General features: G+C 35.5%; 1 protein-coding gene and 1 long non-coding RNA gene across 2 annotated transcripts in view; both read right to left on the minus strand.

Moving 5' to 3' along the window:
- Window positions 1–200: 200 nt before the first annotated feature.
- The window catches only part of LOC127858671 (receptor-type tyrosine-protein phosphatase kappa-like), a 130,597-nt gene continuing 103,594 nt past the window's right edge, over window positions 201–27,203 (minus strand). The window contains exons 5-18 of the mRNA XM_052395874.1: window positions 10,632–10,708; window positions 10,178–10,214; window positions 9,820–9,917; window positions 9,214–9,336; window positions 8,815–8,969; window positions 8,123–8,258; window positions 7,737–7,850; window positions 7,334–7,436; window positions 6,998–7,071; window positions 5,581–5,709; window positions 5,120–5,251; window positions 2,876–3,015; window positions 634–769; window positions 201–335 (exon numbers count right to left, since the gene is read on the minus strand). Coding sequence (XP_052251834.1) covers window positions 255–335; window positions 634–769; window positions 2,876–3,015; window positions 5,120–5,251; window positions 5,581–5,709; window positions 6,998–7,071; window positions 7,334–7,436; window positions 7,737–7,850; window positions 8,123–8,258; window positions 8,815–8,969; window positions 9,214–9,336; window positions 9,820–9,917; window positions 10,178–10,214; window positions 10,632–10,708 — 1,535 coding nt within the window. The 3' untranslated portion in view covers window positions 201–254. The remainder of the gene's footprint in view (window positions 336–633; window positions 770–2,875; window positions 3,016–5,119; window positions 5,252–5,580; window positions 5,710–6,997; window positions 7,072–7,333; window positions 7,437–7,736; window positions 7,851–8,122; window positions 8,259–8,814; window positions 8,970–9,213; window positions 9,337–9,819; window positions 9,918–10,177; window positions 10,215–10,631; window positions 10,709–27,203) is intronic.
- On the minus strand, window positions 17,312–19,454 carry LOC127859020 (uncharacterized). The gene is made up of 3 exons (XR_008039236.1): window positions 19,317–19,454; window positions 17,880–18,017; window positions 17,312–17,572 (listed from the first exon to the last, which is right to left on the minus strand). It is a non-coding gene; the product is annotated as an uncharacterized LOC127859020 (long non-coding RNA).

Genomic DNA, 27,203 nt, shown 5'->3' on the forward strand with positions numbered 1-27,203 from the left:
AAAGCATTAAAACAAATACAAAATTGCTGTACACTTTATGGTTACAAATAAACAAATATAATGAAGCAAACAAATGTAAGACAAATATATTACAAAATAACAAAAAATGCTAAATCGTATAACAATTAAGCATCTGTTCCCATACCGACGGTATTTATTTATTTGCGTGCGATATATTTACGAACGCACAAATGACATATCAGCTGTGTCTAGTATAGAAACATCCAACACATTCTTTCATTTTCATGTAATATCTATGACGACACTTTCTGAACATTTGCGTATGTGTTTGCATCATCCAGCGCAATGCAGTCTGCACAAAACTTGAACTGGTCCTACAACATACAAGTTGTTTTACTTCAAATCATTTTACTAACCGAAACATACACTGACTCGTGTTAATATGCCAAAATATATTTACAAACATTTGCGAATGCGACGTAGTCAAACGATTTAGTTTTTGTCAGAACTAACAGGTAAGGGCAAGTCATATGGGTCTCATCCGTCCGGTCAGTCTGTCAGTGATCGGGTAACAATATTGAAATGATCTTTAATACAAATAGTATCTAAATACGGGACATTGAGTAATTCTCTGCTTTGTGTGTATTAGGTGTACTAAAATACACAACGTACGAAGGTTGGTATAATCTGTTTTCGCCTCAGCCTCAGGTGCCTGACGACACGTGGTATGCTGACCTCACCATCAATCTCCACGTGTTCCAGAAGCGTCCATATGACTACGAACAGACCACTTTTGTCGGCGCCATTTCTATTTATACATGATATGTAAAGTCGTTTCATAAGTAGTTCATAACTATATATGGGTCGTGCTGTGTGAAAAAAGGATTAAATGCACGTGCGTAAAATGTCGTCCCAGGTTAGCCTGTACAGCCCGCACAGGCTAACCTGGGACGACACTTTCCGCAAAAACTTGATTTTTGCTTTAAAGAAACAGAGACAAATATCACACAAGCGGTCAGTGTTGTCCCTGATTAGCCTGTGCGTACTGCACATCCTAATCTGGGACGGCATTTTACGTACATGCATTAAACCCCCTTTTCAAAGAGCACGGCCCATATTCATCACAGCAGTCAGTAATGATTGATCGTTATATTCTCGGTTCTCTTATAACTACTTCCAGTCTGCTGAAAAAACCTGTATTACTAGTTTGAAGCTGCACATTCAATATCATAGAATATGATAATGACAGTAAGAATATCAATACAATTTATGATAGGCAAATCTTACAATAACAGAAATTACATAACAGATAATCCTTAAGGCCCAGTCTCACAATGTTGCCGGCGGAGCCCCGGTGCATGATCCGGCATCTACCGGGATGAACCGGGGCTCTACCGAGATGAACCGGGACTCCACAGGGATGAACCGGGGACGACCGAGCACAACCGGGGCTCAACCGGGAAAGTATTAAAATGTTTAATATCTCCGTGATGAACCGTGAGTCACCGGGAAGGACCGGCTACGGCCGGTGTGCACTGGGAACAACCGGGACGGCACCGGGAACAACCGGGATGGTACCGTAGCTCCACCAGCGCCCATACAGACCCCGGCAGAGCTACGACAACGCCCCGGTAGAGCACCGGTTAATGCCGGCAGAGTCCAGGTATAGCTACGGTAAATAAGTAAACCGGCGCTCTGCCGGGACGCCACCGGTATTCATAGGGGCTCAGCCGGGGCATAACCGGCGACGACCGGGGTTAAACCGGGGCGTTGCCGCAGCTCTGCCGGGGTCTGATGCCAGTATAGCCCCGGTGAGTGCCGGCGGATGTAAGGTATACCGGGGCTCTGCCGGGGCTCTGCCAGGGCTCTGCCGGGGCTCTGCCGGGGCTGTGCCGGGGCTGTGCCGGGGCTGTGCCGGGGCTGTGCCGGGGCTGTGCCGGGGCTGTGCCGGGACTGTGCCGGGGCTGTGCCGGGGCTGTGCCGGGGCTCTGCCGGGGCTCTGCAGGGGCTCTGCCGGGGCTCGGCCGGGGCTCTGCCGGGGCTCTGCCGGGGCTCTGCCGGGGCTCTGCCGGGGCTCTGCCGGGGCTCTGCCGGGGCTCTGCCGGGGCTCTGCCGGGGCTCTGCCGGGGCTCTGCCAGGGCTCTGCCGGGGCTGTGCCGGCTTTCACCGGGGCTCAACCGGGGCATTACCGGAGACAACCGGGGCTCTGCCGGGGCTTCACCGGGATAAACCGTAGCCATTCCAGGGTTGACCGGGACTCTGCAGGGCTGTTAACCGGCTTCAACCGGGGCGGCACCGGGAAATAGTGTGACCGCGTTTAAAAGTTGTACGAATCATCCCGGTTCTAGCTGGTAGACCGGCGTTAGCAAACCGGGATGGACCGGGGCTATACCGGCAATAGCGAGACTTGGGATTTAAGTTATGCAGAATTTCAGAAGCATGTGTGTATTTACTACATTGATGCAAGCTGATTTAATATTGCATTTATGGAATAAATTACTCCCCACGCCCAGTTAATTGTTTGTATGTAAACCGTGTAAATTACATGCAAAGAAATCGGATGTTTTCGTGTGCTATATGTCGATATATTTTGATCAAGTTTAAATAGGGGTACATAAAGTACATCACAATTGTTAATTATAAAATCTCAGTTGATTCGTTTTTGAAACTATCTCACGGTAGTACGGAATACAGGTCCCATAGTGAGTATGTGAAATGGGTATGGTACGAAGGACAGAGTAACAACTAAACAATTATTCATCATGATTAATTATTATTATTATAAAATGCAATATTATTTATTACAACAGATACACTATATTGTATTAAAATATGCAAATTCATTTTATACATAAAGTTATGCAGTGTAAGGGTAAGTTTAAATGTGTATACAAGGATAAGTTAATTAACTTACAGGCATTGGACTAGGATTGGTGCTTCACTTTTTGTAACATTTCGTACGTGGCGCAACAGATCCATAAATGATCGAGGACTCTGGGGCAGTTCCATCGTTTGCGACCAGCCTGTGTACACTATCTGTGAAAATCTGTGTGTCTGTAAAGTCAACACTGCTAAGCATTATTGCACGCAAAACATGGGATCATAAAACAGTACGACAAACACTGCACACTCTAAAACAATTGAAAATAGCACTTTATCTGACCATGTCTTTAGTTTAGCAATATTAAGTTGTTGTTTTTTCAATTTAACAGACGAAAGAATTCGTAAATGAATAAGTGGTCAGCAGTTTTTGTACTGCCGTCAAAGTGCTATTCGCGTGTTCATAAAGAATTTCATGATTATGCCGTATGTACATTCCAAGAAATCGAGTTACTTAGTGTACTTCTGTGTTAGTAACAGTCACCTGAAATTTACATCTGCAGAAATTAAGGGTCGCGCAAAATATTCCATTTTCACTTTTAACGTGTTGTTGAATTACTTCAATTGGGCTGACTGAAAGACGAATGATCGGATGGACGTATTTGAACAGGAGACTAACAGCTAACATAACGTCAAAAGTGTATACCAGAATGAATGATCAAATTGTAGGTATTTGATTAGTTATTATAATATAATTATTGTTCTTCATCCATTAACCTTGACCTCTGGTTATTTCATACAATTCGAACATTGACATGTAAACGTAAACAAGAGCACCGCCTAGCGGGTGCAGACCGCTCATCTATTTTTCTGTTCAAAGGTAAAGGGACCTATCTAAATACTTCAATCAAAAAGGAGGGAGAGGTGGAGGTGGAGAGGGGTATATTGTGTGGGGGTGTGGTCATTTATTACATTATCTTCCAAAAATAAGAAACAATAGGAAAAAAAAATAATGTATTTGTGGGGATTCTTGGGTGGGGTGATTGGACGGTCTTTCAAAAATAAAATAATACAAATAAATAAAAAAAATGTAACCATGTTTCAAAAAACAATTTTTAGTGTTGGGGTTCAGAGGGTTGCGGGGGGTCGGGGGGGTTGAGAGGGGTTATAGTGTGAGGGTGTGGTCATTTATTTGATGATCTTTCAAAAATAAGAAACAATTGAAAACAAAATATTATTTAAGAGGGGGGATTGTGGGGGATGGCTTGGAGTCTATTGTGGTATGTCAGGTAAGTGTTGTTTTGTCAAAGTATGAATCAAATCTGATCATAAATAAAGAAATTAAGGCATTTTAGCAAAATTTATTAATTTGACCTTGAGAGTCAAGGTCATTCCAATGTCAAGGTCAAAAACAACTTGACAGGTACAGTACTCTCATAATAGTATGAAAGTATATGAAGTTTGAAAGCAATAGCCTTGATACCTTTTAAGTAAGGAGAATATAAACACAAAATTTTACCAAATATTCAAAGTTACTAAGTCGAAAAAGGGTCATAATTCCGTCAAAATGCCAACCAGAGTTAAGTAACTTGTCCTGTACAGTCTCCATGTGATAGATATTATGTGTTCCAAGTCTGAAAGCAATAGCTATGATACTTTAGGAGTTAAGTGGACAAAAACACAAAACTTAACGAAATTTTCAATGTTCTAAGTAAAAAGGGGCCATAATCTGTCAAAATGCCAGTCAATGTCACATAACTTTGCCTGCACAGTCCTCTTATGATAGTTAGTAAGTGTTGCAAGTATAAAAGCAATAGATTTGATACTTTAGGAATTAAGTGGACCTAAACACAAAACTTAACACAATTTTCAATGTTTTATGTATAAAAAGGGCAGATAATTCTGTCAAAATGCCAGCCAGAGTAATCTTACTTTGCCCGCACAGTCCCCTTATGATAGTTAGTAAGTGTACCAAGTTTGAATGCAAAAGCTTTGATACATTATGAGAAAAAAGGCCTTAAACGCAAAACTTAACCGGATGCCGACGCCGACGCTCAGGTAATGACAATAGCTCTTTTTTTCAAAAAATATATGAGCTAAAATGCTTCAAATATTATTTAAAACTTCAAACTAAATTAGATGTTTATTGTATATACTTCGCACCAAAATCGTATTACGATATAGACCAATTTGATTCTAGATCAACGTCAAATTACTGTGTTGTCCTGCCTTCGACACGAACACCCTTAGCTAGCAATACACAATTAAAATAGACTTAAACAAGTATTATTGAGTTATATAAATTGTCAATTGTTTATGGAAGTGGGACAAAGATTACCTTGTGTTTCAGATTTAGGTCGAACGATCTTGTATAAAACTCTGGTCCGTCTTTCGATTCACAGGATACACCAGTCAATCTTATACCAGAAATCGACTTTGTTTCGTTTTCGCCTGGAAGACATTTTTCTTCCTGCAAATAAATTACACATTGTTTATATGCATGACGTTCGGCCTGCTTGATTAAAAAAAAATAAACCGCTTTAAATTTACAGTTGCAGTTACAGTTGACTGGGTTTCATGAAAAAACAAGAATTGATTTTCTGCTAATCTTTCTGTAGTTTAATTATATTACCGAAATACACATATATATGTTATAGACTGCAATTTTGTAAAATTATTTTTAGTTGCTCCCATTACCCCATATCTTTCAATGGGCATAACGAAGTGATAGCAATGAGTTCCACCCGTGTTTAATCGGGTTGTAAGTGCATCATACAAGACCATACGTATTTTGTTCACCTCAGACATGGACTCATCAAAGGAAATAATCAGTTCAATTTCCTTTTCACATATCAGTCTACAGAAGTCCACAAAACTGTGTTCTAGAGGAGCTTGTGTGATAATGAATCTTGTCGAAAGCTTGAAACTCTGAAGCAAATCAAAGGATTAGTATTTAATGTATCTAATATATTTATTAAATGCGGTTAAAAACGTCTAAATTCATATTTGCAGCACAGAAACATAAGACATGACTTTCGGACCTTTTATGAAATAAACACAGTCAACACATGTAAACATGGTTGCATTCCGTTTTGGATTAAAATATTGCCCTTGCCCATCATGTTTCATGACGCTATCTACTATCTTCTATGTGACCATTGTTAAACATGGTCTCTAAACCATCGTGATTAATCGCGTGTTATGTTGATTTCATTAACTATATGTACCTATTACTTAATATGTGTTAATTTAATATTTCAAATTAGTTTCAAGGTACACATAAGAACATATATGAATGTCATATAACACATAATAAACTGGTTAAACTTTAAATGAAATTTGGAGGTATATACAGTGCATAACCCATAACACTGTCAAAGGCAGTATGTAACAATAAATCAGTGCACTTGTCAAACATGTTTAATTTGCAATGTGGTTAATCGCCTTATAGAGCTACTGTCGACTAACGATTGATCATGATTTTTAAGACCATGATCAATCACTTTTCATGGTCTTATAGTTTCCAATAAAATTTATCATAGACCGTGTGGTTTATAGAAAATGATTTAGTACAGTGGTCAACCATTGTTTAATTATGATCTTAAGGCTTTGAGTATTAATTGAAACTTGCATAGTTAACTAAACAGTGTCTTTTTTATCTTTTATTATGCTAAAAAATGAGTTTGGAAACGTTTGAAGCACATTATATTGATACGGATACGGAAGACGACTGTTAAAGATAATGATGGTGACAGCAATTAAAATCAATATTAAATAGATTTTAATATATTATTTTCAACATTGATTCATCGGCAAACAAGACAAAAAAAAACAGAATCTAATACAATGAAAGATAGTATACTATAGTTAAACTTGATAGAAATTCCTTTGCAAACGTCCATAAAAATGAAATTAAGAGAAGTGAACTAAGAAAAAGACAGCGGTTTAAAGTGCATGTTTATAAAATACCTTTAAGCATGTTAAACATTGACATTATTTATAGTATACAAAACACTGTATTTGAATATTGGTAGAACAAATTCAAATAACAAATCGTAGTCAATCAACATTTTAACAACATTCATAATGGCCATATTTGACGAATACTATATTGATTTTTTAAGTGCAAAGATGTATACAATTGAAACTGATATAATTAAAATCAATATTAAAGCAAGTAATATTTACTGTATAATTAAGTTTGTTTAGCACTTACTGGCATTATAACAGCATTGATGTAATCGGTCGTGTGCGGAATGTGGGATGACAAATATGGGCGATAATTATCAGCTGAAAATTAATTACATGTTTATTTAAGGAACACAAATATCACATTAGGTTTTACACACAATGTAAAGCCAATTTATCGTGTGGTAAAATGTAATTTTAATGTAATTATGGCACTGCCTTCTACGTAACATACTCTTCAACAAACATGCCGAATTTAAACAATTTGTCAATGAACACATTTAATCCACATCAATACAAAAAAAAATACAAAACCACTACAGCAATCTAGTTTATATATAAGGCTATGTATTATTCTTCATACCAGCCAGGATGTCCATTGATCTATTCTTTGACTGATTCTCATTGGTCGTTGCCGATTTGTACGTGTTATCGTCTGGAAACAGTGACTCCTCGGTGCTTAAATCCTGAAACATGTTTCGATTTTTTAGATATTTAAGTAATAAAAGCCTCCCAATAATATTAGTATTAATGCGTTGTATCAATGTTGCATCTTTGGTTTGCCCTGATAGTTCTGTTTTTACATGTTTCCAAAGGAAAGTTAATGTTTTTTAATATGTTTTTGAAAACACATGTTTTGCAGTTGTGAATGTCAAAATTTATAGTTTATGTGTCCTACAACTCATGAAAAGTAACCTTAATGCGGCATTATCAACATGTCTTAATCAACCGCGGGGAATTATTGGATTCCCTGTTATCAAACTTACTAAATATTGTTCTTTGAGCCCCATATTATCTCCACTTAGCTGTTCGGTAGTCAGGGGTTTGGAAGGCAGTACTAACATTTCAAGCATCAGCTTGTACAGGTATCGGTACTGACTCTGGAATGATTGTCGAGCTTGACAATTATGTTTTAATAGAATACTATGTTATCGCTTTTATACTAAATAACGGTGTACTACGAACATATTCCGCGGTCTTGACGTATGTCTTTTCTTTTCCCATGCAATAAGATGCCGCTTTTATAGAGAAAATAACTGTACAATCAATACATTTTTATGAGTGTATTATTTGTGGAAAACAACAACAAAGATTTGAACAAGTGTTCAATCTTCATATATCACGAAACTACTAATCGGCTTGATACACTTACGGCAGTCTGCACCATGTTGACCCTTTGGGCGCGCAGGTTGGTCACACACTGTGGGATATCAATGTTCCCGGTCTCCTTTCCCTGATCGTAGAGATAGTCCATTGCAATGAAGGTCCCGGTGCGCCCAACACCAGCGCTGACAGCGGAAACAAACATATAGCACAATCGTTACTCAATTCAAAACCCAATAAGTAATCAAACCAATCCAATTTTAACCGATGCCATTTTTCGAATTTCGTTTTTTGGTACAGGATTTATGAAATTGCTCAGCATGTTTTGGTTAACGAAGTTGTAGATTGTTGTTTCATTTAAGTACGCTATTGCAAATATATATTGTGCACACTTTTGAACTAGATATCTTCGCAAATGGTTTCTGGATATCGTATGTATTCGAATTTCAAACAAACAAAAACGATTTGAATATAGACCCGTTTCCCTCCAGATCAATTGACGTCTTTCTTTTCTCCCAAGTAAACATCTTACCCGACTTGTATCCAAAACGGGCAAGGAGGGTATATGGTACACCATATAAAGTCAAGAAACGAAATCGAAACCATTAGTGTTACGAAGATGTTCGTTATCATATGCGTTGTGTTTCACATACAACATCTTAATGTGCAGCACTATAAATGATTCCCATCGCACAAACTAAACAACAGTCTGAAATACGAAAATGCTACAGCTTATTTTACCTGCAATGTATGAGCCATGGTTGTTTGGCGGTTCTCTTTTGACACCTAATCTTTCTCCAGAATTGAACGAGGCTTGTGCTGCTGGTTGGCACGTTTTTATCGGGCCAAGTAGTGTAGTGAAACTGGGTCACGTTGCGAGAAACATGAGGTTTATCCTGCAATTGATTGTTCTTTTATAGACTTTTACTACTTCTTCATTTCACATAAGACATAATGGAAATTACCTACGCACTCGAAATATTGTTACGCCTCTGGAACATTATTTACTCGATAAAACTGTCAATCGAACTATTATTCCAAATATTTTACTTATTGAAGAATGTGTCGTTAAACGAAAGTATCATTTCGGCATTGTTAAATTTAAGATTTGGAAATGGAACTACAAGAATCAAAACAAACCTTTTCATGCAAAGTAATCTTTCGAATTGTATAACATGAATAGTCTTTTTCTTCTGAAAGTGTGACCGCAAAGGTGCCGTGTATTATCGGTTTGCTTTCGCCCCAGTATTTCAAACATTTCATCTAAAAAATGCAACGATTGCAAAACAATATTGCTTGAGTTTCCTATATTTTAGGTAGTTTTAGTGCATGAATGTTATCATTTATGTTGCACTCAATTCAGTAATATATATTACTTGCTTAATGAACATGTCACAAATTTTAAAAAGGCCATATCCCTGACGTAAATTGACATATGTAAGAATTTATTTTCAATTTGAAACTCATGATTTAATCTATATTTTATATTAATTCGCAATACTTGTGACCCTTTATTAAAAAAAGAGGGACCTGCGTCGTAATTACATTTTTGTTTATGTACATCTTATGTTACATTGTTATTTTTATTTTATGCTCAAAATGACCAATGATTGAAACAATAAAAGACATGGCGACCTGTATTCTAATATTCATGTTTTTACGCAACAATTGACATGATTTTATCCAAAGAATTATTGAGTACACGTCCGTGACTACGAAGTCAGCAACAGATATTTGTACACGCACCTTTCCTTCTTCAACGAGTTTCGTAGCCATAACAATAATACAGACGTCTTGTTCCCACACCATTCTCCAAAAATCGCCTACCATTGGATTTACTGGACCTGAAAGCATGCAAGTGTTAGGCATTATACAAAGCATACGGGCACATTAACAAAGCATTTCCGTCTGGTAGTATATGGTGTAATGTTTTAAATTGAAATTGATCAACCGCGTAACATTTAATACTAGCGAATTTATCCCCCGATATTTGTTATCGACTTTATTTTTTATTGATACATATACACGTATTATTATCAGCTATTTACGCGATTCGTTGACATGAAAATATCGTGTTTTAATACATGTGTAGAAACTGTTTTACCTTGAGACGCAATATACTTTTTTTCTTCCGTGTAGCCCTACACAAAACATATACACAGGCTGATCATATATTTTATTTCAACGACAATAATAAATTTGTAAGATAGTTAACACTGTATTTGGTATGGTATTCATCTTAACACATTGAGTATAAACGTGTTCGAATAATAATTCCTAGCGGATAATAATGGATATATATTTTCATGCACATGTTTTACACCACAAAATATTTGACCGAGTGATAGTTCCAACTTAATCTCATTTATACAATGCTTCTAATTTTCTTAAAATATTGTAATCATGTTTTTTCTCTTGTCAAATAACTCGGCGTTATATTGTTTGTTTCAACGTCATACTATTTGTTATCAAATTCATTTAACAAGGGTATACTCATTACATATGTATAATGCACTATTTATAAGCTCTTCATTGTCAACAATAAATGTCTCACGTACATCGACATGGCAGGCGTTGATGTAGTCGGAAGTTGGTTCATCGGCGATTCTTCTGAGAATCACTCGAGAATGGTCGTCTGCAAGGACAAACACGTGATCCAATTATATTTCTTAAACGCAATACATTTGTTAAAATAGTTCGAACTTTTAATTGCGGCAATACTAGTATAGCTATGCATTTCAACGATGGTTAGATCATTATAATAAAACTGTTATTCTTAGAAAATGTCATACAATTAAATTAAATAATTTTATTATAAATATAAGTATTATCATGTATAATATTTATAATTATTATTAATTAAATTATAATAATATCAATTACAAAAAGAGCAAGAAAAACAAGAAGAAGAAAAATAAGAATATGAGTAATTACAATAATAATTATTCTAGTATTATCAATATAAATATAATAATAATGATAAATATAGTTATTATTATTATTATTATTATTATTATTATTATTATTATTATTATTTCAACGCTTACATACAAGCATGTCACAGTCATATAATAAAGACATAATGCATTTTGTATAAACGAAATACATCGTATATTAACAATGTATAACACTTGAATAAGGAAGGTTATATTATTTAATACTGTATATATTTAAAGCGTCTTTGCTTTTTTATCCTGCTAATATCTCACTTACATGCATAAATCTCTTTGTATCTATTTTTGCCTGTGGCTGCAGATGCCACAATCGTCGGATGCTGAAGACCATATGGTATTTTCTGTTCAAAAGCCGATTATTTATCAAAACGAAAACGATCGATTTATTCATATTAAAATAGTTCATTCAACCATTGTAATTGGTGTCAATCATAAGTTTATGCATTACTTCATTTTGATGAAACGACATTATTTGAAAGTGATTGCTAACTTTTGAAATTGAAATAATTTGGGAAAAAAATATCTTCGACATTTTACTAACTAAATGCACGGTCAATATTGCATACTGCATTAATAACAACATTGCATTAGCCTAACATTTGCCAAGTCATGTTATACTTACGTCGAATTCTTGATGGAAGAGTTTTTTGTTTTGGTAGTTGTCTCGTACGAACTCCCTCATATTATCGACAGCAATGAGACGTATTTCGGTACGTTTACGTTCTCTATGTAGTGATTCGCTGTTGTAGTAATGGCCGTCCTCTTCTGGAGACCCGGTGTTTGCATACACTGCGTTTGAAATAGCTTCATTTGGGCCTTTCAGAGGTTTAGTCTTTGACGATGTCGGCGTTTGGTCGATTTCTGCACATTCAGACAATTATCAATACACTTGTGTAAGTGACATATGCTTTGGGAACCAAAATGCATATATACAAATGTTCATTATGTTTTTAAAACGGACAACTTACTAGAATCTTTGTCATTCTGAATCGCAACAAGAATGTCGTCGAACTGGTGTCTGAAAAGAAAAATTTACAGTTGTAAGCTGACAACAATAATTGTGATTTCATATTAAAGTCATGTCCACAGTGAATATAATTGCGTACGTGTCCACTATTTCGACTACTAAAGCATGTGTATTTATCTATCAAGAGTTCGTAATATATAACACATGGCAAAAATGTTTACTAGAAACAAAAATGCAAAACATAAATCACCTTTTTGTTGGTGTTGAACGCCTGCTTCTAATTGCGATTATTGATACAATTACGATTGCGATTACCACAATACCACCAACCGAACCACCAACAGCTGGTCCTATGAGCTCAGACTGAATAACTGAAACCAGGCATTCAATGTATTTATCTAATTATGAACATAAGTTGCATTTAATGTCTGATTGCGTTGCATAAGATACTTTGTACAGAAAAATATTGTTTAAAGAAAACTGAAACTGTCTTCCTTACGTTGTGTCATACAAAGATCGCCAGCAAAGCCTTTTGTACAGCCTTGTGAACATATGCCGTCTATATGATGACACACGCCATTACATTTTCCACATGCTGCTGAACAATTGTCTCCAAAGAAACCGACATCACATGCTAGAATAGTTAATACCAAGTTTGTATATGTATTAGGTCCAAGAACAGATTGTGTTCTTTGTTAAAAACAAACAAGTGAACAAAAATATTTGAAATTAGCATGATCAAATTAAAGTACGTTTCTTTGACACAGTTTTGTCGTCAAAATTATGGTATTTACAATCATTTAATCTTTTTTCGGCAAAGTATTTAAACCCAGTTTTTCACCTTAGTTGACCTTTGTTAGCGATCAATCAATTTTAATATAAAATGTCCCGCTGGTAGGCCTGACACTTTTTTAAAGTAAAAAACGTGCAATCTACACATAGTTTTCACATTTACATTTAATTTGTTATTCAATCGACTTTCTATGTTGGGAAGTGTAGGGTATGAAAAGGGATACTACAGTGCGTTTAACAACGATGTTAACTGCGTGTTTAGCATGAAACAATTATATCTCTAATGATAAGGCTTGAGGGATAGAGCAGTTTCAAACTCAGCTCTCGACATCAATACAGTCTGTGTGTGCCCCTTTATACTAACAAGATTGCCAGCGCCAGAGCGGTTGTACTTACAGACTGTGTTCTCATATTCATTAATTACTACGATAATGCATTCAGGGCACTCGTATATTTAAGTATTGTTGTTCAATAATCTGATATAAGCTTTGACGAAAATATTCTTAATTGTTTGCGAAATTTACTGTTAAACATGTAAATGTGTAACGCTTTATACAAGCCGCCGTTTCAGCAGTGGAATCGGAATCGTTGCCTCACTTTAATGAATTGCATTACACATATCTTGTATAGAGATATAGTTTTATTAACATAAACTGATAATTAAAAAAACGGTATTGTTGATGTTTTTCATAATGTAAAAAATTCAGCGTCGTGTTAATTTCAATGATTTTCTTACAATATTACTATTATTAATTGTTATATAGATAATTGTATTTTACCTTCAATGCACATCGTCCCGTTATATCCGGGTCCACATGCCCCAGGGCATACGCCGGACAGTTTGTTACATGGCACCTTGTTTTTACAATTACCACAAATTTTCTCACATGCAAGACCATACCGTTCGTTTTCGCATTCTGTTTAATTAAACGTAAACAAAAACATATATTTGTTTTACTAAGTAATGCGGGATGTTTCCATTATTTAATTGTGGCCATCATTCCAATAACGATGTATGGAAAGTTTCGTATTCACTTATAGCATATGTATAGTCGAGTCGAACACTTTTTAAACGAAGACATATTTGTAAAACGTAATTTATAAATTGTCAATTTTTATTCAATATTTTAAGTGCGAATCATGTCAATATGAATTTGAAATGAAGTATACCATGAACGCAGAGAGAACCTTTGTATCCTGCAGCACATCCATCTGGACACATGCCGTTAGTCTTATTACATGTAGCGTTGTTCAAACATCGACCACATTGTGTAAGACAGCCCTGACCGTACCATCCGTTGTCGCAGGCTATGTGAACACATATTTATTAAAAGCATCGCTGATGTAACATATTAACGACGTATTCAAATATCATTGGTGTAATCTTTCGATGGTGTATCAACTAGCGCATTTGCAAAACAAATTGTGAGAATTACATATTTCCGCACAAAAGAAAAAAGTATTGTTTCTATCTTCTTACCATTGATTAAAAAATGAAAATTAACAGTAAAATAGGCATCACTGAGGCTGTAAACAGGCTCAATTTACATGCATGCGAAAGGTTGATTATGTTATTGAACGAAATAACATAATTATGATTTAAATATTGAATGTATGGTAAACTCATTTATCAAATTTCAATAATAAATAATAATTAACTTAAGAAACATAACAGTTAGCTAAGTTACTAAAGTAAATTGTTGTCCTGTGAATAAAACTAATGTCATTGGATGAGGCAAGCACCCACGCAAAATTACCCCACACTTGGGCAATATTGTTTGGTAAATCAACTTAAACCATTTTCAAACTCGATATTTACATCAATAGAGCACAGTAATGTATGTAACAAGTTCATGGACATTGGGGAAACAATCCAAAGAAGTTTTCAGGTATTTTAAATTTGCATACTGACTCAGTTTTTGACCCCACATTACCAAATATCAAACTATGCTGAGGTAACACAATTGTATTGTTCTGGCCAACGTTTAAGATATGTCAATAATACAGCTTTAATAGTGTTAACCATTTATAATGCTTAATACGGCATGTACGTAAATAGCTGTCTCTGATAAGATAAAACTGTTAACATTTTTACTTACAGAGCTATATCAAAACCTGTATAACATAAAGACAACAAAATAAAGACATACAGGCAAATGTGTTATCGTAATCTGTTGCAAATTGTGATAATACAACTTGGAACACTATTACTTATTGAAATATACATGTTAATTTCTTGGCACACAATTATGACAAATTGTTGATAGATAAAACCATTTCAAAACACAGAACCATGCACACTTTCATATCTAAACATAATATTAATTTAGGGGCGACAACTCTCATCATCATTATCATCATCATCATCATTATCATCATCATTTTCATCATCTTAATCATCTTAATCATCTTAATTATCTTAATCATCATCATCATCATCATCGCCGTCATTATTACCACCACCCCCAATAACAACACCATCATAATCATCACCATCATAATCATCAGCATCATTACCACCATCATCATCATTAACATCATCATTATACAATCATTTCATTAAAAAAACATTACGCTCCCATATATATCAGTGTAAAAGTTCTCATAATGTTCAGATAATATTCAGAGAAAAGCAACATCAACGTGTGTTGAAAGGTTACACTTGAGCCTAAACTAAACGCTAAACAAACATATCGCAAGGCATCTTTTTTTAGCGAAATACCAAAACAAATTTCGATTTCAGCCAAGATAAACTAAGAAACAAATACGTTGAGAACGTTTAACAAAGATTAAGTTAACATGCGACTTCTTCAGTTTTAATAAGGTTTTAATATAGCCGTATACAGAAAATTTCCGCGCATCCTGACTAAATTTTTTTTAATGACCGTACCTATGTTTTATCTGGGCCTAGATACCATTAAAAACATGGTCTGAGCAAGTTGTATGATGAGCTGACTACACAAGTGACTTCTAACGAGTTAGGAGCTTTCACTGTATTATATTAAGGACAATGCGCCATTCCCTGGAGGCCATAATTGCAACAAAGCGAACATTTGTTTTTTCTCTGAGATATTTTAAGAACGAATGTTCTTAATAAGTATCATGAAAATTTGACCGTGAATGTCTTTTCTAGACTGAAAACAAAGTTTTACTATAGACATATCCAGAAAATTGCCCGGAACCCTTGCGGCCGTGTTTTTCACCCACTGTTGAAACTGCGCTGAGATATAGTAGTAAAAGGTTTATGACCAAATTATATGAAGTTTTTAAAATAAATATACATTTTAAAGTGTGAACAAGGTAAACAAAGTTAAATTGAAGCCATATAAGGAAACTGCCCCGCCCTTTGATGGCAATGTTGTTAAAACGACCGGAATCATTTTCGAATTCGGATATTATGTAATGTTCTGACTATCTTTTTTGAGGTGGGAACTATAAATAATACGTCTAAATGTAAAATAGCTTTTTTTAAAGTTGACCTAGTTACATAGTTTATATTATGTACGTGATACCGTTTCGAACTCCGCTTACATATCATTGGGGCAAATATTATGCCCACGTATAACGATCTACCAATAAGTGTGGCCACTAGATTGTTAAGGTAACGCATCCGTAATGGGAACCTTTCAAAATTTAATATAATGAATTATATTCTTAATCAGCATTATTTCACTGAACTACAGGCAAAATATTAAGTAAGCTTTCTATGTTTTTTAAAAAATACAAATAAAAATGCAACATGCATGATTCGTATTTTCAGCAGTAAATGACCCAATTTAGCTATAACGTTGTTTTAATTTAAAAAATTGAATAATGTGCATACAAATTGTAACATATTTAACAATAAACATAGCTTATATGCTTTATTAAATCAAATTACGTAAGAAAAGAAATAAAACGCGTCGCAAATAGTACGTGTTGTCGGCGGGTTTCGAACCTGCGCTGGAAGATCCCCCCAAAAGATTTCTAGTCTATCGCCTTAACCACTCCGCCACGACTTCACATTAGTACCAGCTTAAATTAGATATCCCTAAGTAAACAGGTAAAAAGGCTCTTCGATCTTTGAAGAAATCGCGGGAAATCATTACGGGTGCGCTACCTTAATAAGGTAAATGTTGAAGACGGACGACGCATGACGAACAACGAAAAATAGGTGATCACCAAAGCTAGCTATGATCACTTCGAGCTCATGTGAGCTAAAATGTGTCTCAATAAAGTGCTGTTAGGTTAAAAAAATTACAATTCTTTGTATTTAAAGGATTTTTTAGTTCGATAAACTACATTGTTTTTTTTTTTCTTTTATAATGACTTTTATACAGATAAACTCATTTTAACAAAGGTTTGTTTCTATATAAACAATTCCCTGTTGTGATTTTGTCCAAATATAAGACGTAATTTTGAATCGTGCTCTGGCATATATGGAATTATATATTAATTTTTCGGATAGCAATATAAACACATTTTAACATGCTCTGAATATTCATGTACTAAAGACTCAAGTGTGTTAATTTCGTTGTTTTTCTTTTCTTTTTGGGCCAACAATTTCGTGCAGTTATATATTTCTCTGTGTGTCTTAAAATATGACTACTGCATTTGTATAGAGGGACGCTCAACCCACAAATTAATTTTACATTTATTTATAATTTACCGTCTTTGCACATAGTCCCGTTATATCCGGGTTCACATTCTCCAGGGCAGAGTCCGGAAACCTTGTTGCAGGGCACCTTGTTCTGACAATTACCACAATTGTTCTGACATCGAAGGCCATGCAATCCGTCATCACATTCTGTTCAATGAATAGTCAAGAATAACTCTACATATTAAATTAAGTAGTAGCATCGATGTGTCCATCATCACGTACTTAGCAGCAGTAACATTTAGGAAAACGAGTTCGTGGATGATTCGTATTCACTAGTAACATATAAATCCCTTACGTTCTGACAACGCATCTTTAGCTTAAATATGATTTTAACATCAGCAATATATATTCTTTCAAAAGAAGATCTAGTCACAAGACGTTTATGAAGAGTCAATTATTATTACATATCTAAAGCGAAAGCGCTGTCACTTGGAATCAGAAAAAAAGAACGTACTTTCTATGCAGAGAGAACCATTGTATCCTGCAGCACATCCATCTGGACACACACCGGAAGTCTTATTACAGGTAGCGTTGTTCAGACATTGACCACATTGTGTAAGACATCCCTGACCGTGCCATCCGTTGTCGCAGGCTTTTAATATTAATTTTACGTATCTTAGACATTACATTATTTTCTTAAAGAACGCATTCACAACAAACTATTTTCTCAAACATTAAAACGTCGACATTAAAGTATAAATCCTTCCGTTGTCTTGAATGATATAAAACTGTTTAGGAAAAGTACATTTAAGCGTAAATGTAGTAAACACACAAACTACCTTTCCAAGCAGTTCAGTCTAAAGTTGCTCTACAACTATCTACCACTTTGTTAATTATTTGTTTATATTCGACCATTATCGTACGTGCATTATTCTACGTAAACATCAGTCATAAGAAGATATTCAAACACATGTGGTGTCATAGTTTTTAAGCAAATAATGTTCACCTCATGCATTATTTGTTCGTTAATCAAACATCCATAATTGTAGCAATTTAAATGTTTAAAAAAAAATTTTTAAATAGATCTCTATAATCAATACATTTATTTCGGTTATGTTCTGTTGTGGTTCAGAGATTCGTAATCCCAGAGTTGGAACACTGAGCTTTGTATGTTTCATTAAGAAAGTAGTCCAAATCAGAAGCAGTTAATAAACATTCTGATAAAATAATCATTTATCCCGATTATTTTACTTCTGGTTGATCACATATATAATCGAATACACTTAAACTGTTAAGTACATATTTATAAATTATTCTGACAATGTCATATTGTGTTTTCTTAAATTGTTACATCGCCGAATGTTCATAAGAGTGAAAGGTTGAAATCAGATGCGGCGTTGCATGGGACTATTGTAAATGGTAACACGTTCAGCCTCGTTCTGGAGTTCTGCGAGTCATGTGACTTTGCGCTCTAATTAATTTAGGCCAATTGTGAAAAGAGTCTATTATAAATGTATTTATTAACTTTGACTTAAATCAAGTGAGATCGACCGTACCATGTATTACTGTTGATAAAATTGCAAAAACATGTTACGGTAATTTGTTAAATGCTACCATTTCCGTTCACAAATGAATAAAAGCGATACGTTTATGTATACAGACATTGCGCGTCACAGTTTCCGATGCAAATAATGTTTATCCCGTGCAATCATTTAACCTTACATACAAATAATATGTGTAGCCCATGAAGTATTTTCTCGAAATGTGTCTACTATAAACATGTGATACAGACATTTGTGCACAAAAAACGAATATAGTATGTTTACAAAGTAGTCCAAATTTGTAGCAATTTATAGAACACCTGCTGATTAAATTATAATATATCCAGATTCAATAACTTATTTACCGTTTACTTAATTGCATTAACGAAATAAAAAAATACAAAGTTTACTTTGATTGCACGCGGCTCCTGTCCAGCCTCTCTGGCATCCTGTTCTACAGGAACCGGTTACAGTTTCACAAGGTCCTTCCAGACATTGACATCTTTGTACACAATTAGGTCCGTAGGTTCCAATCCGGCAATCTTTAAAACACGCATATGCTGTATTTCAGAGCACACATTTATTAAACCAAACTGATTGTTGATTATAACGATGGATTGCAAAAGCACAAAAATAAGGCTTACAACATGTCATGTTACTAATATAGATGAGTGAAAGGCCCTTGATGCTTTACCTTCTTGTCTGTAAACCACCATTTCACATATTGTCATATAATTTGAATTCGGGTGCTCAACCAACGCGTGACCAACCACGCGTATTGCTTGCATAGCCTGTGGCGGACTTATCTCGTAGGTTCGTAGGATATCAGAAGAAGTTTTGACCAGTTGTTTGACCGTGTTATTGTCAGCATGAACACCATACATTGTAATTTCCCTAAACTGTTCGTAAGCTGAAATTTAAGAAGACGTATTTATTATCGTAGTATACAATTTAAAGTGTTATAAAATGATAATAATGCATACGAAATTTTATCTAATGACACAGCTTTGTTACAAACTACATCTCATATTTATTGGAATCTGTTTTTATGATTATATGAATAAGTGTCATAAGATAAAACACACAACAAAGGGAAACAAACATTAATATATTAATATAATCTTAAGAAATCTACTACCTCCGTCGGTACGACCCTTAAGTACAATGCGCTTCACAAAATATGTTTGTGGTAGACTTAATTGGAACCAGGTCGGCCTTGTAATGGCGGTACAACAATTACATTCAACAGAGTGACCAGTGTTTCCATCGATGGCTCGGTTGAGAACCCAATTATCATATACTGATTGGTTCGTCGACAGTGTAGCTCCTTGAAGTAAAACTTCACTTTCACCTTAAAAAAGCAGGCGTTATTTTAGTGATCAATTTTAAAATTATTCGAATGGCAACATTGCGAATCTAAATCAGCTATTAATTATAGCGAATTTGTTTTCAAGTTCAAAAAGTGAATGTATCTAAATGCATTCGTGTTGTGTTTCAGTGCCGCTAATGAACGCTTTAGAACGCATAGATCTTGGTTGAAACATATGTTATTTCGTGAATAAAAATTATTATTTACAACAGAATAACATGATTACTATAAGCACGAAAGGTACAATCGTATTCATTTTGCTGCATAAATACATGTACTGTTTAAATTAACTAACATCAATGAACTATGACTTAAATGTGATACGATGCAATTTATTGGCTTAATAATTTCAAACGTGTGTTATAGGTCTTCATAGGAAAAAAGATGCATAGCATGACAGAAACAGTTTTTAACGAAGGACGGTCTCTTAATGGGTTATAGTGTAGACACTGTGATAGACAAGATAGAGAAGAAAAGACATAGATTTAGAGATAATAGTTGTAAAAGACGAGAAACTGTTTCAAATGAAATTGAGCTTAGTATCAGAACGTTTGCTTACTTTTAAGTGTAAAGAAATACCCGTATTGTGTAATTAACAGCTCCGTTATTTTGATTGAACACTTTTTCAAATACAAAGATATTCATTAGCTTTACTGAATATAGTTCTGAGTCTGCAATGCATCATCTGTTTACGTCTCTCGCAAGAGACCTATGATATAGTATGTTCGAGTAAATTCCGATCATTTTACTGTAAATAAACCAGCTAATTGTTATGGCTTACAATCGGAATTTTCCGCACAAGCGTATAAAAAAGGTAGAAAACGTATTTGCTACAGTAATGTGCATACATGCATACAGGCAGAAGTTAAGTGAATAAATATAAATATGTAGAAATTCCGAAAAAACACAACAATCAAAAGCCTGAATCATTATTCATAAATACATTACAAATTCTATGTGTTGAACTGTATTGTTTATTAATAAGCTTAGTATAATTCTTATACAAATGGGAAACTACATACTTTCAAGTTGGATCACAATCGTCAACGCTTTCTATAAGCGCCTGTACAGTTTTTCATGTTCACAATATGACAACCGGATTTAAAACTTCCTTCTTGACATGCGAATTGTAACATGAGTTAATGTAGAAAATGACATTTGGTTGTTTCATGAGAAATGCGAAAACCGTAGATATCTATGTAAATGATCTAGTTAATCTAGTTTAACGCTCACCAACAAACGTATTGTATTGTGCGCACTTCCGGATTGTACGGATATAAGACTCCCCCCTCCCCTCTCTGTAAAACTTATTTATGTTCATTTGTCAAGCGTATGATAATGCCCGACAGTACACGAGTCCATCCGTTAGCTGCTGAAAGTGATATATCAACAATTGTGACGGACTGATCATGTACATAATCGAGATTCCGTCGGGTGGGTTTAATTATCAAATGAATTAAACGACACAATTTAAATGCATGTACTTACTCAAATGTAGACATTACTAAAGAAAAAGTTGAGTGACTCCGAAATGTCTATAATGCCCAGAAATAGTTGAGAATATTGATGGTTACACAGTGGTTCTTCATAAAGTGTGTTCTTAACCACCTTTGCGAACGGACACTTTGACCGCAAGATATTTTAAACAAATCATATCAATCGGTGTTATACAATTGCCTAAAGGAGAATATTGTTAAATAACTTAATCCCAATACATAAGCGTTGGTCCAAATAAGGCAAATGTTATGAGAAATTTAAATTGTCAGTTGTAAATATTTAATAGCCGCGTAATTATACACTCGTCGTCTAATCTTGAGCCAACTTTAAGTGTTACCGTAGTAGCTCTAAGTTTAATAACACTATAAATTTGTAAACAACCTCTTTTAGACAAAATAATCATTTGATATGCCTCTTATTTTTTTGGACATGTAGATTTCCCCTATTTTAATGACTCTTATTCTTTAGACAGTTGCATTTGATCCGAATTCATCTTATTGGTATTTTCGTTAATCCCTCGACATATCACATCTGTGTTTTTCCAACCAGTGTACGGTAATAAAACCTGAAAGATGAATACGAAAAGTCAGTAGACCGTTACGTTTGCTTTATTTTAATATATAGGCATACGAACTCGGTAAGGTAAGTATGAGTACTGTGAGGTACATCGTATAGCGGAGTTGCGGAATACCGCTATGTCATCGTGGTTACACATTAAAATACACAGGGCATTAATACGATAGCGCAATAGCACGATGGCGACAATGTAATAGTACGATGGCGACAATGCAATAGTACAATGGCGACAATCGATAGTCATATCGTACAGTCGCCATCGTATCATCGTACTGTCGTCATCGTATCATCGCATTGTCGCCATCGTACTATTGCACTGTCGCTATCGTATAGTCGCACTGTCGTCATCGTATTATCGCACTATCGCATTGTCGCATTGTCACCATCGTACTATCGCACTGTCGCAATCGTATTGTCGCACTGTCGCCATCGTACTATCGCATTGTCGCCATCGTACTATCGCGTTGTCGCATTGTTGCTATCGTACTATCGCATTGTCGCCATCGTATTATCGCGTTGTCGCCATCGTACTATCGAGTTGTCGCCATCGTACTATCGCATTATCGCATTGTCGCCCTCTGGATTTTAATGTGTAACCACGATGGTATAAACGGTATTCCGTACGGAGTACTTTTGTCCATACGAAAATGAGAAAACAAACCGTTTTTGAAAGTATGATTTTTGTGTTTTTTTACAGAAGTAAGTATGTTCATATACATGGAAACATCGTATACTCAAAATTGACGAACATATAACCTAATGAATACTATTGTTGATGAAAAGTCCAGATATTACAGGGAACAAGGCATCAATTGTGCAATATATAAAATATTTTGTTAAAAGTACAAGATAGAGTCGCTGGAAAGAAAACAATTTTAAGGCGGAATTGTCGCGTGGCGCGCTTAACAGGCCATACCGGAAGCCAGTAACTTCAACTCTCATCGCAATGCAGTGGGTCTACTACTGAATAACCATTGATACTAGTGATAGTAAGTATATTGAAGATATATACTAGACATCCCTAAATTTGGAAATAAATTGATCCAATTTAGGAGGATTGGAAAGTCCACTAGGCATACATGGGTTAACCTCGCATCGCAATCCAGTGGGTCTACTACTGAATAACCATTGATACTAGTAATAGTAAGTATATTGAAGATGTAGTAAGTTGCGGTTATGAGCGTGCTTTTATAGTAACACCCGATCATTTTGCGTTGAAAAACAAATGCTCATCTAGACTTAAGTGAATGATCGTTAACAACTATTTGAAACTTGTTTTTTGGAATGCGTTGTTTCATGTTATAATGATGTTAATCAGTTTTCCATAACTTTAAACTGAGTGGCTAGACTTGAATAAATGTAGATAAGATTATATATCAAATACATCAAACCAGACAAAAAGTAGTTCCAGTATGATTCGTAGCTAGCAGTGTAGGGCAGAGAAAACCTTTTCAAAGTTTGATTGGAAAAACGGTAAGATTGATAACTAGACATTTAATCGATTGCATAATTGCTAGAGCGTCTTGGTTCACGCCCATTTAGTGCTAAAGCAATCAATTTTCGAAATTACGTTCTTGTTAAAACAACAGCGGCAACGGGTTCAACTCAATCAAGTGTGTGTGTTAAATATTTTGCTGATGCAAGTAGAATATGTTATAGAGATGTAATCGAAAAATGTAGCTTTAATGTAGATAAGCAACATGATATTCCTTGGGAGTTTCTTGGAAACGAACAGGTAGGATTAAACTGCAATTAGATTAACTAAATTGACGAACAGAGCAACGGTATGTACTCGCGGTCATCGAGACACGTAAACGAGACACATTGGAATGCAAATGAGCTCAGGAAAAAGAGCAACCTGTTTCCGGAAGTAAACGGATTAAATGCGGGCGTTTCAATCAACCATACAGGTAATGCAAATTGCAAATAAACCATTTGTGTAGTTATTTAGCCACAGGAAGTTGTTTTTCAGGAGAAACCTTATAAGTGGCCCTTCTTTCAACATGACGCCAGTAAGATTTATATGATCAGGAATCTTCTTGCATACATCTAGAATAGGTATGCTATGGTCTCCGGAAGCGGAAATATGATCCCATAAGCTTGTTCACAAACGTGAGAACTATTGGCATGATATGATTCCCGGAAATGGACAAAGAATCCCATAAGTGACAAGAACATTGTGTATATGGTACATTCGCCGAAGAGGACGTTACAGATATTAGACGGTTTTCGGAAATGTGTTGTAGATGATATGGAATGTCCGTTGAAGGGAACCATAAAATCCTTTATATAAAGGCTTACAATTGTGAGGTAAAACATCTAGATGCGACTGGCATCTTGTCTGATACTAAACTCGCAGCTGAAGTTTGCATGAAGCGGAAGCAGTTAATATAATTGTTAAAACTTATGAAAATGCTTTGCAAAATTTTTATAATTAATTTTTTTTACCATCAAAATATAAAACCTATTTTATTCAATGGTAGTACTGAAAATAATACCATACATAGCTTTAAATATATTTTATGACAAATAGATATAACGTTGAGTCCGTATTAGATTCCAAGAGCAAACAATGGAAATAGCATCTAGTTAAGTCGGGGTTTCGATGTAGACGATTGGCAGACAAAACCATTCATTTTTCTAATAAGATACCACGTGTGGTAAACATTCGGCTCACCTACTCGCATCACATGTAAACAATACACGTAAACTGTGTAATTTACCGTGGTAGCTTTTCTGCCACAGAGACAGTTGATGCTTTAGAATAATATTCTGGGAACGAAGTTAAGTCGTTGGTAAACCACCAAGGTTGTTGTAGAGCAGTATATCGAAGTAAGCAATATGCACTATTTAGTCCCATCATGAATTAGAATGCCTTATAGGCAAATGTCGATTTTTCAGACTGAGAGTTAAGAGATTAAAAAAACTGAGGATGAGATTCTTTGATTCCAGGATTTGGAAATAGGTTGTTTTGGTAAAAATAGGATATATAAATATAATTATATATTTAAGCGTTTTGACGCATATCATTGTATAAACATATGGACAAACTATACGAAATACCGTATCAGTGTTTTTTATGCGTTGGGTGAAAGGAACGGCAATCAGATAGACTGTAGCCTATCTACAGAACAATCGGATACGCTCGGCTATTTTCCCTGTAAACAAGGTTAGAACCGGATCAAACCAGTTCATTGTTAGTGTTCTAGAAGGCAAGCGGCTAAACAAAGGAACAATGGAAAAAATTCGTTTTATTTGAATTTATACGTTTATTTTTGGAACATTATTGATTGGAAAGTGATATTTATTTGTCAATTTGTGCACGGCATGGAATACTATTGAAAACTATACTACAAATTACCAAGTTTTGACAAATTTACAGTTTTCAGTAAGTGCACCGGACGATTTCCTTTGTTTCAAAATGGAGGGAAAACAACAAAGAATGTCTGTAGCGATTTTAGGGCATAGTTTCATCCGTAGAATACATGAGAGCTTTCGGCATCATTCCCTGCCTGCCAACTACGACCTGACAGAATGCGAGGTGATACATATGGGCCTAGGTGGGCTGTGCGTTTGCGGAAATAACCAGAGACACGTAAGCACTGACAAGTTTAAGCGACGATTTGACAATTTCCTTACAATTCACAAGCCACAAGTTGTTGTAATTCAGCTCGGTGAGAACGACATTGATTGTGGGATCGGCACAAACTCCGGGATATTGCCATTAACTGTGGCGAGTACATTAGAGGAGATTGGCATCCTGCTCTTGAAGGACTACAGTGTAAAGAAGGTTGTTATATGTGAATTGTTCACACGTTTGAGGCCTCGGAATGTAAGCGTAGAGGAATACGAGGCAAAACGACGTCACGCAAACTCAATTCTAAAGACATTACTGGAATCTCATCCATCTATTACATTCTGGAGTCACAGACGTCTCTTCGGTGCTCAGACACAGATATTTGCAGCAGACGGGGTCCACCTTACCCAATTTGGTCAATATCGCTTCTACAGGTCGTTGCGGCATGCAGTTATGAGAGCTGTGAAGAATTCTACATAAAGTATTCTAGGGGAGTATATTTTTAATATATCTGCTTTTCACTACTCCAATATGTAATGAAATCAAAGTCAATGCTGATCGCAAATGTCCAGAATGTTGGTTATTGGTCACTAAAAGCAGTATACGATAATACGATCGAAATAAGCATTTATATTACATAATTGATGAATCAGATAATTCCATTGTAACTAAAAACTGATTTCGAACTAGGTGTACATTTAATACAGTTTTTATTTGATATGTTGCTACATATGTAGCCAGTGTCAGCTAATATAGTATACCCAGTGTTTGTGACTGCTAGCCTTTAAATGCGGTCAGGTGTATTGTTTTCATGTAGATTGTATGGTTGTTTTTACTATAATTATATTGATATACCTCGCTTTATGCAGCCAGTCGGCTGCATACAGGTCTGTTTGTAATGTGAATGTGATTGGGCTCTCTTTTTTGTTTTAACATACCCCCACTGTCTGCGAGCCATTAGGCTTTATCGCGGTCACATTTTGGTGAATTGTGGTGGGTTTTTAAGGTTTATTACCACTGTCTGCGAGCCATTTGCTTTAAACGCGGTCAAATTATTTGTGTGAATTGTGGTTGTTTGTATTTGTCATACCTCCCACTGTCTGCGAGCCTGTGGGCTTTAACGCGGTCACATTTGATCGAGCGTGCCTGTCACGTTTAATTGAATGTGAATTGTGGACGTTTTATTTAACTAATTTGTGTGTAGTATATCCCACTGTCTGCGAGCCAGTAGGCTTTAACGCGGTCACATTTGGTTGAGTGTGCTTGTCGCATTTTATT

The sequence above is a fragment of the Dreissena polymorpha genome, chromosome 14 (genome assembly GCF_020536995.1).
Source record: "Dreissena polymorpha isolate Duluth1 chromosome 14, UMN_Dpol_1.0, whole genome shotgun sequence".
Taxonomy (NCBI): Eukaryota; Metazoa; Mollusca; class Bivalvia; order Myida; family Dreissenidae; genus Dreissena; species Dreissena polymorpha.